The 18,025-nt window shown below is 39.1% G+C and overlaps 1 protein-coding gene across 1 annotated transcript; it reads left to right on the forward strand.

The window, feature by feature from the left end:
- Positions 1 to 620: 620 nt before the first annotated feature.
- LOC131687764 (uncharacterized) lies at positions 621 to 5,942 on the forward strand. The gene is made up of 2 exons (XM_058971858.1): positions 621 to 725; positions 792 to 5,942. Exons 1-2 carry the CDS (start codon positions 621 to 623, stop codon positions 5,940 to 5,942), a joined length of 5,256 nt encoding a protein of 1,751 aa, XP_058827841.1.
- The last annotated feature ends 12,083 nt before the right edge of the window (positions 5,943 to 18,025 follow it).

Below are 18,025 nucleotides of genomic sequence, written 5' to 3' on the forward strand. Positions count from 1 at the left end.
TTATTTACTACGTGATCGACGTCGGTTGCGTTTCATCATCATTAACCAGTGTCAAGGAAGACTTTGTCAGAAACTCTCGACAATCAATTAAATCGGGATCAAGGACGTGATTCGAAGAGGGAGCGCCACATCAAGGTTTTCCAGGTTAGTCTAGAATAGAGTATATGTCAGCCGAGGCTGGATTCGGAAAATACACATCTTGATTATTGTTATCCTCTTCGACTGTGTTCTTGTACCTTTGTTGAGCCCTGGATTGAGTTTGCACGAAACTATTTGGATTCTTTTACCTGGGATTGGGATGTTCGGTTGCACTGCTTGTTTCTCCAGGTGAGATACAGTGGTATATGGCCAGCCGTGGCCAAGGTTTAGTGATACTACACCAGAATTCTCCTCCTCTTCTCGCAATAAATAATTTTCGCCGCGCACCTGAGCAATATTAACGAATACAAGGTCAACATTGGAGTACCACTGCTGATTTTACTTTGAGATCTGCATTTGATCTCTGCGCAGCATTTTTTCGTCCAGGTAAAATACAGAATAGTATATGCCTGGCGAGGCTAGGACCAATCGCAGTATACTACACCAATTTCATCTCCTCTCGCTTCTGACGAACAACCACCATGCCTCCTACTGCATCATCCGCTGCCAAGAAAGGAGCATCCCTGAAGACGCTGACGACGAGGTTAAAGGGTGTTCAGTCCTCGTTCAACGATATATGGCAGTTTGTAGAGAACTGCACGGAAGAAACTACTATCACCGACGCGGAAATACGCCTGCAGAAACTCGACTAGCTGTGGGAAAGGTTTGGTGATATCCTAGTCGAGATAAAATGCCACGATGATTTTCCTGCCGATGGTGATGGTTACGAGAAGGAACGAAAGGAATTTAGTGACTATTACTACCGGGCAAAATCGTTTCTCGTAGATAGGGTCAAGGAGCGACAGGAACATTCGGTTTTGGAACAGTCCATCCGTGTCGGAGAGACGTCGATGCATGGCACGTTGGATCACGTACGCCTCCCACAGATAAAACTGCAGACTTTCAACGGTGACATCGACGAGTGGCTTAGTTTTCGGGACCTTTTCACTTCACTCATCCATTGGAAGTCGGACTTGCCCGAAGTTGAAAAGTTCCATTACCTCAAGGGGTGTCTGCAAGGTGAACCAAAGAGCCTTATTGACCCTTTGCAGATCACTAAGGCAAATTATCCAATTGCCTGGGAAATGTTGTTAAAAAGGTACAACAACAGCAAGCTGCTGAGAAAGCGACAGGTGGAGTCGCTGTTCAAGTTGCCTAGCCTTTTGAAGGAGTCCGCATCAGAGCTACACATTCTTCTGGAGAGTTTTGAGAGGGCTGTCCAAACTCTCGATCAAGCTGTACAACCTGGAGATTACAAGGATCTTCTTCTCATTAGCCTTCTCACCGCGCGTCTGGACCCAGTGACTCGTAGGGGGTGGGAAGAGTGCTCGTCAAGCAAGGAAGTGGATACACTGAAGGATCTCACAGACTTTCTTCATCATCGAGTGCAGGTGTTGGAGTCGCTACCACCAAGGTCGGTGGACAACAGGGGCACCCAGCAGTCACAAGTGCCTTCGAAACAGAAACCACCTGTTGTGAAGACTAGCTACAGTACAGCACAATCGTCTGGGGGACGTTGCGTGGCATGCACGGCGAACCATCTGCTGTATCAGTGCGGTGCATTCCAGCGGATGTCGGTATCAGATCGGGAAGCACTACTTCGGACTCACTTTCTCTGTCGTAACTGCTTTAGGCAGAGCCACCAGGCGAAGGATTGTCAGTCCAAATTTTCCTGTCGAAATTGTAAGGGTCGGCATCACACGATGGTTTGCTTCAAACGAGAGAAGGAAAATAATGCCAAGGGAGCAAAAATTGCTAATGGTGAGAACGCATCTACATCCAAGGAGCCTCAGGCACCTGAATCTCTTCAAGTGGCCAACGTAGCAGCTACCGATGTGTCAGCATCTAACACAGTTCAACAATTTTCATCGCAGGTGTTACTGGCCACCGCAGTAGTCGTTATCGAGGATGATGACGGCAGACATTTCCCCGCTCGTGCCCTGCTAGACTCGGGGTCGGAGAGCAATTTTGTAACGGAGCGATTGAGTCAAAGGTTGAAGGTTGGACGACAAAAGGTAGAAATTTCGGTTCTCGGAATAGGTCAGACCGCCACTAAAGTCAAGCAGCGGATTTTAACCACGATTCGGTCGCGCGTTTCTGACTTTTCACGAGAAATGAGCTTTCTCGTATTACCAAAGGTGACGGTAAATCTACCGACAGCCACAATCAACGCAGCAGGATGGGCAATTCCAAATGGTATTAAATTGGCCGATCCGTCATTCTGTGTGTCCAAGGGTGTGGACATGGTACTCGGCATTGAAACCTTTTTCGACTTCTTCGTAACTGGTCGGAAAATATTACTTGGCGAGCAAATGCCAGCGTTAAACGAGTCGGTATTTGGGTGGGTGGTTTGCGGCGGCTTATCAAACCCCACTCAGTCACTAAAGATTAATTGCAATGTTTCCACGTCGGATAGTTTGGAAGCACTGGTGGAACGATTCTGGGATTGCGAGGGAATCGAATCAACGGTAAATTATTCACCTGATGAGGCGCGCTGTGAGGCATTGTTTGCCCAAACAGTTCAGCGTGGTGCAGATGGGCGGTATACTGTTTCTCTACCAAAGGACGAAGCAATCCTTGCTCGGATGGGCGATTCAAGGGACATCGCATTCCGAAGGCTCTTAGGCACGGAGCGAAGGCTGGCAAGGGACGCTGGTCTACGGGAACAGTACGTTTCATTCATGGAGGAATATCATCGGTTAGGACACATGCGAAGGGTCGAGGCAACGGCGAGTGATCCAGTTAGACGATGTTACCTACCGCATCATCCTGTAGTTAAGGAGGCGAGCACTACTACGAAGGTTCGAGTAGTCTTTGACGCATCCTGTAACACATCGTCGGGCATCTCGTTAAACGATGTATTGCTGGTGGGGCCAGTAATCCAGGAGGATCTACGGTCGATTGTCTTGAGATGCAGGACCAAGCAGATAATGCTCGTGGCCGACGTTGAAAAAATGTTTCGACAGATCTTGATCAGCCCGGAGGAGAGACCATTGCAATGCATCCTTTGGCGCTCGTCACCTACTGCGGAGGTATCAACGTACGAGCTAAATACGGTTACCTATGGTACCAAACCAGCACCGTTCCTGGCAACTCGAACGCTGCAACAACTGGCGACAGATGAAGAGTATCGATTTCCTTTGGCTGCAAGGGCAGTCATCAAGGACACGTATATGGATGATGTGATAACAGGTTCGAATGATGTGAATGAGGCGATGCAGCTAAGGATTCAATTAAACGAACTGCTGGATAGTGGTGGATTTCGGCTCAGGAAGTGGGCGTCGAACTCGTCGCAAGTATTGGAAGGCATTTCCAACGATGATTTGGCAATTCGTGATACCAAGGGAATAAGTTTAGACCCAGATCCCTCAGTGAAGACATTGGGGCTCACGTGGATACCGAATACTGATGTTTTCAGGTTCCAGTTCAACATTCCACCACCGGATGAAACGGATGCACTATCAGAACGTCGGGTTTTATCGATAATAGCTACACTATTCGATCCTTTGGGACTTATAGGCGCCACCATCACGACCGCCAAGCTGTTCATGCAGCTTTTATGGACTCTTAGAGACAACGATGGAAATCGTTTGGATTGGGATCAATCGTTACCACCGATGGTGGGTGAGAGTTGGCGGAAATTTCATTTGCAATTGCCGCTACTCAACGATATACGCATCGAACGAAGTGTAATTCTACCCGGTGCCGTATCCTCAGAAATACACTGCTTCTCGGATGCCTCTGAGAAGGCATACGGGGCTTGCCTTTATATTCGCAGCCAGGATGTAGAGGGGAAGGTAGCGGTTCGACTGTTAACCTCTAAATCAAAGGTTGCTCCATTGAAAAGCCAGACAATTCCGAGGTTGGAGTTGTGTGGAGCGCTTCTCGCAGCCCAGTTGTTCGAAAAGGTTCCGAAATCCATCGGAATTAGAATGCCTGCTTACTTCTGGACTGATTCTACCTGCGTATTGCGTTGGATTAACGCGGTTCCGACGACGTGGAGCACGTTTATTGCCAACAGGGTGGCAAAGATCCAGAACTTAACAGAAGAATGGGAGTGGCGTCATGTTCCTGGCAAAAACAATCCTGCAGATTTAATATCCAGAGGAGTTTCTCCACAGGACATTCTCAGTAACGCCTTCTGGTGGCAGGGCCCCACCTGGTTGGCAGAATTTCGAGAACTGTGGCCTCAGTCTCATGGCGATGGTGACAGCGAGGAAGGGGACGAAGAAAGGCGTCGCACAGTAGTTTCAACAACATGTTCTTCAGTAAAGGAATTCAACGATTGGTACATCTGCAAGTTTTCATCCTATTCAGATCTGGTTCGACGTACAGCTATTTGGTTGCGACTCATTAAACTACTACGCACTCAGAAAAATCAGCCACCTGGTTTTATTACTACTATCGAGCTGCGGAAAGCAGAGGAAACCCTTGTTCGTCGTGTACAACTGGAAGGGTTTGCTAATGAGTGGAAGGCTCTAACGAATGGTAAGCCAGTATCAGGTCAATCGACTTTACGTTTGTACAACCCTGGTATCGCAGAAGATCGTCTTATTAGGCTTGGTGGACGACTAAAACATTCACAGGAATCGGATGATACCAAGCACTCTATAGCTCTTCCAGCTCGTCATCGCTTCACTCGGATGCTACTACAACATTACCACGAGCGATTGCTTCATGCTGGACCACAGCTACTTTTGAGTGTCGTAAGGCTTCGTTTCTGGCCTTTGCGTGGAAGAGATATGGCAAGACATATTGTGCACAAATGCCATAGATGTTTTCGTGCAAAACCAACTCCGGTACAGCAGTTCATGGGAGAATTGCCATCAGCTCGCGTGACAGTTTCTCGGCCATTTTCGAAAACAGGTGTGGATTATTTCGGACCGGTGTACTTGAGACCAGTACCACGACGAGGAGCAGTGAAAGCATATGTCGCCATATTCATCTGCCTTTGCACCAAAGCAGTACACATCGAGTTGGTGTCGGACTTGTCCACAGATCGGTTTATGCAAGCACTTAGAAGGTTCGTGGCACGAAGGGGCAAGTGCACCGACATATACTCCGACAATGGCACAAATTTTGTCGGAGCTCGCAATAGGATCCAAGAATTTTTCTCTCTTTTTAAAAACAAGCAGCATTGCGAGCAGGTGTCAAGGTATTGTGCGGAAGAAGGAATACACTGGCACTTCAATCCCCCAAGTGCACCACATTTCGGCGGGTTGTGGGAAGCCGCTGTCCGTTCAGCCAAGCATCATCTCTTAAGGGTCATCGGTGACAGTCCAATCACACCTGAGGATATGCACACCTTGCTGGTTCAAGTCGAGGGATGCTTGAACTCGCGGCCAATCACAGCTGTTTCCGATGATCCCAACGATCTGGAGTCATTAACTCCAGCTCACTTCCTGGTAGGATCTTCGTTGCAGTCTATCCCGGAGCCTAACTATCAAAATGTTCCAACAAATCGTCTGAAACAATGGCAACTGGTGCAAAGGAAGCTACAAGACTTCTGGACGAGGTGGCGGAGAGAATACCTGTCCCAGCTACAAGGCAGAGTGAAACGTTGGCGTCCACCGGTACAAATGGAAGTCGGAAGGTTGGTCATTATTCGGGACGATAATCAGCCTCCTTTCCGATGGAAGATGGGAAGAATCGAAGTCGTTCATCCGGGAGAAGACGGTGTCGTACGAGTGGTGACCCTGAAAACAGCCACTGGGTTGCTGACACGACCAGTTGAGAAACTGTGCATCTTGCCTATTGCAGAAAGCTTCGAGGACAATAATTCTACTGAAGGAGAACCCCAGTGATCACACTTCCCACATCCTGTCCTTGTCGAAGAGGAGTTTTTTCTTTATTTTTCAGAAATGCTGTTATTTCTGGGTGGGTGAGGATGTTTAGGAGTCGCACCATCCACCCTCCACTACATCCCTGGAATAAACAGTCCAAACATTCCATTACTCTCCAACACATCCGATCGGTACAATATCACGTCGTTTACGACCATCAGTGAGATCACCAGTGAGATCAGCAGCGCATCGTCAGTGGTAGTGCCATCAGCAGTGATAAGAGTGGTGGTTGCACTACGTTATCAGCATGTGGTGGTCCACGATCGTCATACACCAATCCAGAGCAGGAGATCGCCTGATCGAGAGAGTGCCTGGGAAAACATCGCAGATCACACTGCATTGCTTCGGGCTAGCCTAGTGGTGAACGTGCAGGACAGTGCCATTTCAATCTCCGGTGAAGACGGTCCAACGGACCCATGTGATATTACTCCAGATGTATAAATTTTATGTTAGATGTTAATATTTTAATAAATAGTCGTTAGTCCATCTAATATGTATAATAAAGGTGTTGTGTGATGTGTGAACAATTCGTGGGCGCCTATTTTATTGGTCGTATGACAACCCAAGATGCATGCATACATGGCTGAGCAAAATTAGACCGTATTAAGTCAGAGCCAGTTTCATCACCAAATTTCAACCAGACCCGTTGTGGCTGATTGCATGCAGATACCAAAGGTGGGTTTCGATCGTCTTCGGTGTTGGCTAGGACCAAGGAGCCAACACTGTGAATTTAAAGAAAGTTTGTTAATACAAACATAGAACAAACGTAAAACAACAAGTTTTACGTTTGTTCTATGGCTTATGCAGATTTCTTGTTGAAACAACAATTATTTTTGCTAGAAATAAAACAATTCAACATTGTTGGCATTTTTGACAGGACGGGGCATCTAACTAAAAAAAAATAATTCAACGCAGTTTTCGTGCTTAGATCAAAGTAAATTTATTTGTTTTGATAAAGTTAATTACTTTGAATCAAAAAACAATACAGGTAACACCAATAATAGGTTAAATATTTGAAAGCACAGATTTGATAATTGAAATGGCTTGTCAAAAATATTCGGAACAATAAATATATTAGTTGCAATAAATAATAATGCTTTTGAAATATTGGTAGGTATTTTATTTGACATTAATTTATTTATTTCACATCGATTTTATTGATTGAAATTGCAAAACCCGTACCTGAAGTTCCGAGGATGGACCCGTAAGTCATGTTGTTTGATCCAATCCTGATGAGAAACGGATGTCCTGCATATCTGCATATTTCCATCGATTCAGCGATTTACACAGTGTTCAGTTCTTGTAAAAATATAATAATTATTAGATTTAGGATCGAGATAGATATTTTTATTCTGACCAATCTGTTTTTTCTCCGCTCAACAGTGTAAATAAAACAAATATTGTTCGTTTTATAAGAAACGAAGTGGGAAATAGTTTCTTCTTTGCCCGCCACTCAAAAAACATTAGCGTTGATTCGGCGGTAGAAGAAACAATAACGGATGAATTACCTGCTTACCGAAAATTCCAAAATAATTGATGACAAATGAAACGCAGTCCGGAACACTTCACTTCTGCTCCAGAAATCTGCTGCATTTCAAGCTTGTCGATAAAAAATTCTCTACCAGAAGCAACTTTGCAATGTCAAATGGAAAGAAACGGTGTAATGAAGCATTGTGTTGAAACGACATGAAAAATTGTTATTTTAAAAATATAAACAGTCGTTTCGAAAAAGTGTTTTAATTGATATGAATCGTTTTATTTTTTATCACTGACAGCATATATATATATATATATATATATATATATATATATATATATATATATATATATATATATATATATATATATATATATATATATATATATATATATATATATATATATATATATATATATATATATATATATATATATATATATATATATATATATATATATATATATATATATATATATATATATATATATATATATATATATATATGGGGAATTCCACGCAAAATTTGCCCCCAAATTTTTTTTTGCCTAGATAATTTTTTTTTCTCGGTTTAGTAGTCAAAAATATTCGACACGTATTTTTTTATTTCAACATAGTAGGCGAGACCTTCGAGTTTTTTTGTGTTTAATTTCACCGTTTGAAAAAAACTTACTTTTTTCAATCGCTCGTACTGTTAAAACTAAAAAAGATAAGTTCTCAAGACATGAAATGTGCGCCTTTTTCACAGCTTTCGGATGAAATATATTAATACTTACTCAACGTATTGATTTAATGGAAAATATTGAAAAGTTTAAAACAAATCTATTTTTTTTTCAAACTTGGACATGATTTTTTTCTTTTTTTTATTGTATGAAATAGGAAAATCATTTTTCTTGTTGCCATAAAAATTTGGGAGTGGGCAATTAAATACTTACGGAGAAATGAATTTTTCAATGGCGCCTTGCGCGCGAAAACATTCCGCCACGCGCTTCGCTCGTACTGAGACTTGGGTGTATGAAGTTTTACCCACCAGCGCGTTGTGTAAAACACACTTGCGATTAACTTTGCTATTTATTGCATTTAGATGTATGTTTAATTTCAGATTTATTTTGTCTTAATGATTCAAAAGTGTTGCCGGAAGAAAAGATTTTCAGTTTTAATTTGAAGTCCACGTTCGTCTCAACATAGTGAAATGATTGTGGTCCAGGTATGGCATTTTTCGAAACAATTCTGTGGATTTTTCTCTGCTCTTGTATCAGAATAAATTGGTTCGATTGGCACGTTTCCTATGTTATTCTGAGATTTGAACTTGAAACATTGCGTGACAAAGCAGCTTTCCTTGCCACATCGTACGACTCAATTGCGGTCCACATTTGATCATCATTGATCATTTGTAAACTGGCTCGACAAATAATGGCTTCGTCGCAAGCACCTTTTCCATGGGCTTTTGGGCGAAAATGTCACTGTGTGGGGTGAATGCAGTCAGATTTGTGGTGAAAAAAATTAGTACAACGTTTCACATTTTTAAAATGTTGACGAACACCATCAGAAAAATAAATGCAAACATTGAAGGTTTTCAAAAAGAATGGAGTTAAGAGTACGACGTAGAAACGATTGGTAACTAAACTGAAAACAAGATTGAAAAAGCGCCAGAAACTTGAAAAGCATTCGTTCAAAATTTTTGCAGAACTGCAAGAATCTCTCTTCAGCAATCATTTATCGCCAGAATACAAATATCATATTTTAATCATTTTAAAAATTATCTCATGCAAAGATATTCCCAATTGTTTTATATTATAAAATCAACTACAACATTGAGTATAAAACAATAATAATCTAAAACAAACATAACGCATTAGCTGTGTATGTTTTCCTTTAGGGGGGCGTCTGATGTAAAGTGCTTAAACCGAAAGTGATTTTGGTTTACGATTTTGTAGGTGAGGCAACAATGGACCGCTTTTGTAATGTTAAGGTTTATTTATACATTCATTATGTACGAGAAAAAATTTCAGTCACACAGAACCACACAAGCGTTCCAAGAGTAGACGTCTAACCATTTCCACGTCGAGGAGCGCCCCGGCGAATATGATAACTCTTGATAAAATTGACTGAAACAGGAAATTCAATAAGATTTTTAAAATTTGGACTATTATTTACTCGATTAACAAAAAAAATATAAAATGGTTTGAATTTTGGAATATGGAATAGCCTTATAAAATCCGAAAAATCTGATATTTTTATGTAAAATTCATTCATTTTTCTTAAAAATAATGAGAGAATTTTTATTATTCAGTTTTCCGTGGTTCATCGACTGGCTACACATATTATGCATCCTCATAAAAAAATCAAGTCAATCCGTTGAATAATTATTATTGTTTATTTTTATTTATTTCTAATAAATAATGAAGTTAATTGCAAGTGTGTTTTACACAACGCGGTAGTGTGTAAAATCTCATACAGTCAAACCTGAGTACGAGCGAAGTGCGTGGCGGTACGTTTTTCGCGCGCAAGGCGCTATTGAAAAATTCATATCTCCGTAAGTATTTAATTTCCCACTTCCAAATTTTTATGGCATCAAGAAAAATGATTTTCCCATTTCATCCAATAAAAAAAGAAAGAAAAATCATGTCCACGTTTGAAAAAAATCGATATGTTTAAAACTTTTCAATATTTTCCATGAAACCAATACGTTGAGTAGGTATTAATATACTTCATCCGAAAACTATGAAAAAGGCGCAGATTTCATGTTTTGGGCACTTTTTGGTACCTTCTTTACTTTTGACAGTACGAGCGATTGAAAAAAGTAGGTTTTTTTCAAACGGTGAAATTAAACACAAAAAATCTCGAAAGTCTCGCCTACTATGTTGAAATAAAAAAATACGTGTCGAATATTTTTGACTACTAAACCGAAAAAAAAAATTATCTGTGCAAAAATTTTTTTTGTGGCAAATTTTGCGTGGAATGCCCCATATATATATATATATATATATATATATATATATATATATATATATATATATATATATATATATATATATATATATATATATATATATATATATATATATATATATATATATATATATATATATATATATATATATATATATATATATATATATATATATATATATATAAATGACAAATAATTTTTTTAAATGATTTTCTAGATAGTATCAATATTTTTATTGCGTTTTGATATAAAGTTTGGATTTTCATTTTAACTACGACATATTTTTCTGCATGCATCATTAGCTCGCAAATCTACAGAATCGAATATCGATAAATAAATCATTGCTAGTGTATTTTCGTTTCCCCAGCAGTAAAGCTACCAGTACACTGTTTGTCATAACGTCAAATATTTGATATCTTTCGTGAAATAAATTTGAACTGTTGTGTACTGGCGTAACAGCGTAACGCTGCACTTTGTCAAACTTGTTGAAGGAGAAGTTTGTCAAACTTGTTGATGGAGAAGTTTGTCAAACTCGTTGATGGAGAAGCTTGACAAACATGCTTTGCTCATTCAGGATAGCAAAATACGCCGTACGCGTACGTCGAAACGAAAAAAAAACGTTAAGGTTTAAAATTCGTCGCTATTTTGATATTGTTGGTATTTGTTTAGAGTGGCAGAGCTTTAGGTTTTCCCCTGGCCAAATTCCGTGCAAAATCCCGTGACCCGTTTCCTAAACTTTAAACTTGGTGTAACAGAGAATATTGATTGGTGTTTGTTTTGATTTAATTACAATCTGCATATTGTGCTTCAATAACGATAATGTTTAGGGACCATTCATAAATGACGTAGCATTATATGGAGGAGGGGTAGTTTTGTATTTTGTGATGATGTGTGACGGCAGGGGGGTAAGAGGCTGCGTAGCTTTTTTAAAAGGGAATAGGGGTTTACCACAGTTGATAGAGAACAGTTGCGCAAAGAGTGACGTCAAAAAAAGAAGGGTGGGTAATGTCAGAGACATAAACGGATTGAAGCCGAATACACTTTAGGCAGTTAATACAAATGGCACAGTTTTGACTATTTTCTGATCGGTTTTACTAAAACCAGTTATTTCGTGAGATCTAATGGAAACACCGAAATATCGGTACACGTACATCGAAATCTTAAATATCATATTTATCCTTATATGATAACCCTGAAAAGAGGATTTGATGAAAGTGAACCCTGTCAAAAAAATTGCGGACGAACATGGTCAGGCGATTTAAACAGTTTGACGTTTAACTCAACTCGCCTGTGCTAATTGCCCCTAGGAACAAATGCAATGTGCGAATGCGATTTAAAGGCAATTTCAACACTTAGACAAATTTTCTGGCGGCTGAAAAGGATTTGGTTGTTTTTGCGTTTTTCAAACATGGCGGTTCATGTTTAGCTTATGCTTAAAATAGTTTTTTTTAAACGATTTGCGTGTTCTCGCTTGTATTTTGTTTGTCTAGTGCACTTCATTTAACCAACAAATGTGGGAAATTGTGGAATAGTGTGTAAATATAGTGGAACAAGATATCTAACCTAAACTTTTAATAAAAGTCAGATTGTGGTAAGTTTTGGTGTGCAATGTCAGTTTCACCATTGATTCTTCCTATAGTTTGGTGGTGATTACCTAGTGTAGTGATAAGTTTATGTGAGTAGCTAATGAATCCGAAAATAAGTATTATTTGTAATTTTCATATTAGGCAATTAAGGGCGATTAAATGGCGCGTTCCCTGGGCGATTTAAGGGCGATTTAAGGGCGGGTAGGGCGGCTAAAAAATGACGGCGGCAAATCGCCCAAATGTTGCATTTGAAATAGCCCCCTAATTGCCAGCAATTTGCTGGCAAATTGAAGGGTAATTAGCGCATCCGAGTTGGCAAATAGCCCCCCGTTAGCCAGCAACTTGTCCTTTTTGACTGGGTACTTGTACCGTTATTTAGCTATTTCCCTTAGAAATATCGAAATAGCATATTTTAATATAACCTTTCACAAATTAGTAAAAATTGTAGCATTCGTATTAGACTTTTAATTTTTTTTCATTCGCTGGAAATGTGAAATTAGCAAGAAGCACATTATAATGTTCAATTAAAAATAAGCGTTCAGATTTATTTCAAGCTTTTTAAATATTAAGGAATGGTTTTTTGTCTATGACTGATCAAATCAATTAATACCACTTCAAGGGGCTTTCCAACGTTTGTATAGCGGAATACTTCTTTCCAAGGTTAGTCAATCAAGTACATGTAAAAAGATATATTGCTATAACTAGTTCAAATTTTGGCCGAAGTACGACCTACACCAACAATGCAGAATTGCTAAACACTTTTTGAGCCTTACTGGTGCATTCAAAATTGTTAAATTATAAGAAACAATTACAAAATAATACTGTTGATGTGTACTATCATCTAGACTAAAATAATAAACTAGACATGCACACAAATTTCACTTTTCGTGAACAAATTTCAATATTTCTAAGATAATCTAAATTGGCTTATTTGATTAAGGGAACGAAGCTATTTAAATCTTCCCAAAAATATTTATTTTTCTTATTTAATAGCCGTATCACCTTAGAGTATTATCGAAAAGTATCAGTTTAACTCCGAATATTTTCTAAGATAAATAGAGTAGAACCGGTTTGCACGGAGTTGCGTAGGGTCAAGACGTAAAATTTAACGGGTGTTTAAAGATTTTGAAATCAGTGTAAATGATTGCAAGAGAAACTGATTAACTCGGGTAAACACTTTGTTGTAGAAGTTTAACTACACTACTGCTTTAACCAACGAAATCAATAAATAAAAACTAAAAAAATAATCCACTTATTGTTAAAAATCGGGTGTTTTGTTGTTACAATGCTTAACTTTGACCATTTTTTAACTTTTATGGTTCATGCATTTAATGGTCCATGCATGTCTGCTAACTAGTGGTGTCTCAGATGATTTCAGTGTCAAAATCTTCCGTCGTGAGGAATTTTGGGCGATCGTCTTTGGAACTGTCATTTTGTATTATTCCTAGATCAAAACTATATCAAAATATACGCAAGAATCAATAACGTGTGAGGTTGTCCAAAAAATCGTGGGTTCTGGGTTGAGTGGTCACTTAACGAGTAGTTACCTGAATAGTGTACTAGCTTTGAAGTGTCATAAATACTGAATAGACCGATATTTTGAATACAACTCTCTTTAAATCCCATTTATAGTGATACGAAACTAACAAAAAATAAAAGTCTACGTAGACTTTTTCAAAGACCCCCCTCCCCCCTCGTGGACAAACGTAGACTTTTGCTAGACCCCCCCCCCGTCCCCCCTATGAGTCTACGTGGTTTATGAACGGCCCCTTACGGTAATGTCTCTGTCCTATCCATCTTTCTAATCTAAAACAGAAAAATTGTTCTGAAAACCTAATAAATGCATAACCTAAGGCGCTTTAAAGCTACACTTTTGTGAAATCCCGACAAAAAACAAAATTACGTGTTTGTCCAACGAGCTTTCTGTCTCGTTGTGGCACTGAATTATTGTGGTGAAGTTTACCCACCGACAATCTGACATAACGCTCTATTTTTAGATTTGGCAAGAGATTATTAGAGAGTTGACACAAAAATCAGTAACATGTACTGACAAACGGAAATTTGTATTTGACAGTACAGAGTTCCTACATTAAAAGTCTGGTCAAGAGAAAATTGACAACCATAGCTTCAAGAAATGTGGCTCAAAAAAGATAAACTAAACAAATTGTTGAAGCGCCAAATAATCTTAGTAATATATGTTCCGGTTTTGTTGAACAGTTGGCAATTATCTAATATTTTATACAGATAGAACGATATTTGACAAAATATCGGGGTATATGCTAAATTCAGAGTATAAGACATATCGTCGCTGTTGTGCTGTCTTATGACAAACGCCATTTTGGGGTAAACTGAGTTAGATATGCCACATCACTTGTCAAAAAAATTTACAACGTGGCACTTTCAGAATTTTGACATTTTGCTTGGTTACTGAGATATAGCAAGAAACGTACTGAGAATTTTTTAATTTTTTGCTTCAAATGACTGTGTCTGGGAATCGGCTCAAGTTATCTTGATGTATAAGATATTTTTATGTGTAAAACTATCTAAGAACACAATGACATAATCATTTTCAAAAGAAAAATACAAGAATTGTGAGAAAAATGCAGCTTAAGTTTTCAACTGGAAATATAGCGTATTCGGTAACACTGTAACAAAAACTAACTATTTTTTCTTAATTCCCTGACTCATTTCCTTCAAAATGCATCTCTTGCTTATAGACCATATGAAGCCAATGATAAATATAGACCAACAGGTCTGTGCCACAAAAGGAGAGAAGCCAATGATATGAATAAAAGTTAATAATTGATGATTTTTTTCTCTGGAATATTTTGCATGCACGATTATGACAGGCCTAGGGTTACCACCCCTCCGGGTTTGACCCGGAGACTTCGGTTTTCGGGAGCGATCTCCGGGTCTCCGGATTCTACATCAATTTCTCCGGGTTTGGTGGGAAGAAGCATAGGTTGAATTTTTTTTTGGAATTAATTGATTCTTTACAAAACATTTAAAAGTCTAAGTTAACTATTACTCTGGTTCAAATTTATTTTGCCCGACTAACCTTTCGTTTCAAGGTGGCGAAGATGAGTGCACCAAATATTAATAATTTCTTTCACAAAGCAATGAAAATGAAAAACAAATAAAATTACTACAAATTAACCTTCCGGCAGTCGCGCTCTGAAAATCTAGCGAAATCGTCTTAGGTTACCAGCGGCTGCTCGTTCGGTAGGCCATATGCGCGACTTCCGGAGGGTTAAGGAAAGTAATATTTCGTCATATGCTACAATTGAAATGTTGCATTCCACTAAGTCGTTCAAAATGGTGTAAAAAGTTTTTTTGCTGCAATTTTACCAAATCATTTCACTCATAGTGGTGCTTATTATATTCTAATCCAACTGACTAGATGAACATCAAACGAGTTCTTTCGGTGTTGTTGCTACTCCGGCAGCGATCCTTAACTGGGCTAGGGAGGTGAGTTTTGCACCTTTGTTGCGAAATGAAAATTTGTTGGTGATGAATAACCGACACCACATAGTGTGATGCTGCAGCTCTGCCTCCATTGCTCTCCTTTTCCTGTTAATTGTGGAGGAGAGCAATGCTCGTTCAACTTATCCTCTACAGTGAGAGTAGCTGGTGCTTTTGTGTTCTTGGCACTTAGTCGGGGAAGTGAAATACTACACCACATTAAACCGATAAAACCGTTCTCAACCGTCAAAAAATACAGCTTTACAGCGATTAAATTGCTCTAAAATGCCGAGCAATCGCTTGGATTCCAATTTCTGTCTCGTTCTACTCAAAATACACCCCCCCCCCCCCCCCGATCAGTGAAAATCTCCGGGTCAAAGCCTCTCCAGAGGTGGCAACCCTAGACAGGCCATACAAATTTTGTCATCAATACACACCTATGACACGTGTGAGTGCGACTTTTGTTTATATTTATAGTAAAAACTCGTATAGTCAACCGATCTTCGTAATATTTGAAAGATTAATACAGAATAGATAGAAGAATCAATTGTCTTCTTTGAATTATTTGTATCATTTATAAGTTCCAAGATATTCAATCTCAAACTTAAAAAAATGTTTTTCTCGAATTGTGCTAAATGGCGCTTGTCATAAGATAGCACAACAGCGACGATATAACAACGTCGTTGCATATACTGAATTTTCGAAGAAAAATCATTCAAATCTGATAGTAAATCGTTTCACTCTCGAACAACGAATATGGAATGGTTTATCAAACAATAGGCGTGTTTCGAAATTCAACATTGCTCAACAATTGGTCATCGATGACCTAATTGTTGAGTTAAACATGGCTGCCGCAATTTTTTTCGGTGAGCAAAAGAGAAAGTTTTGCTCTGTTGTGATACAAAGCTTCGAATGCAACATTGCACGTTGGAGAGCTGCGCCACCCATTCCCCCCTCGCTGCTGAGCAGCACAGAGAAACTAAAAAAAGCTGGTACCAGTGATGCCACATTTTATATTATTTACCGGGAATAAAAAAATCGCACTGCTTTTTCAGAAAATTTGTACCGAAATTTACAGCAATAAGAAAGTTAATGCAAACGTTTTGCTAGTTGAATAATGTTGGGTTGATTTGGCCGTTTTTACATCAACCTATCCAATCTTGCTTTATTTTTCCGACAATAATATACAAAGAACACTGAGTTCTAAGTGCAAAAATCACTTGTTCTATTGTTAAGGTTTCAATTATAAGTTCATTCACCAGCAAATCATTTGTTTGGAATAGTCAAACTACAAAATAAATTTGTATTACACACCAAAGAAAAACAGTTTCCGTAAATTCATATATCCTATATACAACTTCTCAATATTACTTAGTATTAGAAATGTCAAATAAAACTATTGTTTTACCATTCTATCTCCAAAAATATGTACCATGCTGTAGTTTCCTTAGACATCATTTTAATCTGTACCTATACAATTCAAATAATCTGCAAATATAGAAAAATCTGTACTTGTGGTAGCACTGCGCGGTACGCATACAGATCTGTCAATCGCGCTTCTCATTGAGTTCTTGTCGCCCGGTCTCACGAACACTTCTGCAGCTTCCTGGTTGAAAACAATCCCATTTGATTTTGCCGTCTTTGTTTATTATTTTCCACCAGCTAGTGATGTAGTGTTTGTGTCATGTGCCGTGTATGTACATGAGCCGTAGAAAAGTCTATTCATTCTTGGCATGATGGTGGGGCATGCAGTTGGCTGAAATAAATTTCCATTCTCACAACACGTGGTCGGCACCCAGACATGCTATCTCTTTCGCTTCTTTTACCTGTTGTATAAGCTTCTTTCGAGAATGCGTGGACCGTCAACCACGGCTTACATATACTAGGCTAGCTCGTTAGAGTGTAAACATTTGACGAGAGCGCGTCATAGAAATCGTCGGCGAAAACAATTACATGAAATTCATATATTGTTTGCTGCTAACGAATGATCGGCAGCTGGTAAATCACAAAGAAGCTATGCGGATGTCCAAAACCTTTGCTATGATCAGAAAATTACGGTGGGATATGTTTTCTATGGTATGCATCCAAATTCCCGATTTACGCTAATAATCACATAGATGCACTGATTATCCACTGTGCCTAGTGTAATTATGGCGTAATATACGACAAAAATCCATTGCACACTATTTTTTCCACCGTAAGAGCTCAAATATCGTCAATTAACAACTTTCGAGAAATCCGTTTGTTTATCTTAACGATTTCCGTCAACGAAGTTTTGGCGTCAGTGTGCTCGTTGGCTCGCATCTGGCAGGATGGTAATAATTGCTAATTGACGCGCAGTTGTATGATTTCATTGCGCTCAAATACGGTTTATCACTATTCTCGGGTTATTTTTTGCTATTATCAGTTTCTCGGTGATGGTTCGGCCGATTATCACAAAAGCCTCAAATTAAAGGTATATTTTCCTGCAACAAAATTTCGTACGGATCGGTTATATGGTTCCGGAAATATAAACTGTTAATCGTCCGGTCACATGAAATTCCCATATAAGAAGGAACTAAAAAAT

This window comes from Topomyia yanbarensis, chromosome 3 (genome assembly GCF_030247195.1).
Source record: "Topomyia yanbarensis strain Yona2022 chromosome 3, ASM3024719v1, whole genome shotgun sequence".
Taxonomy (NCBI): Eukaryota; Metazoa; Arthropoda; class Insecta; order Diptera; family Culicidae; genus Topomyia; species Topomyia yanbarensis.

What these genes read in the sequence shown, in the direction of transcription:
- LOC131687764 (XM_058971858.1), top strand. Translation starts at nt 621, where the DNA reads ATGCCTCCTACTGCATCATCCGCTGCCAAGAAAGGAGCATCCCTGAAG. An exon ending in TCAACGATATATGGCAGTTT is followed by an intron (nt 726 to 791) that starts GTAGAGAACTGC and finishes AAACTCGACTAG; the next exon opens with CTGTGGGAAAGGTTTGGTGA.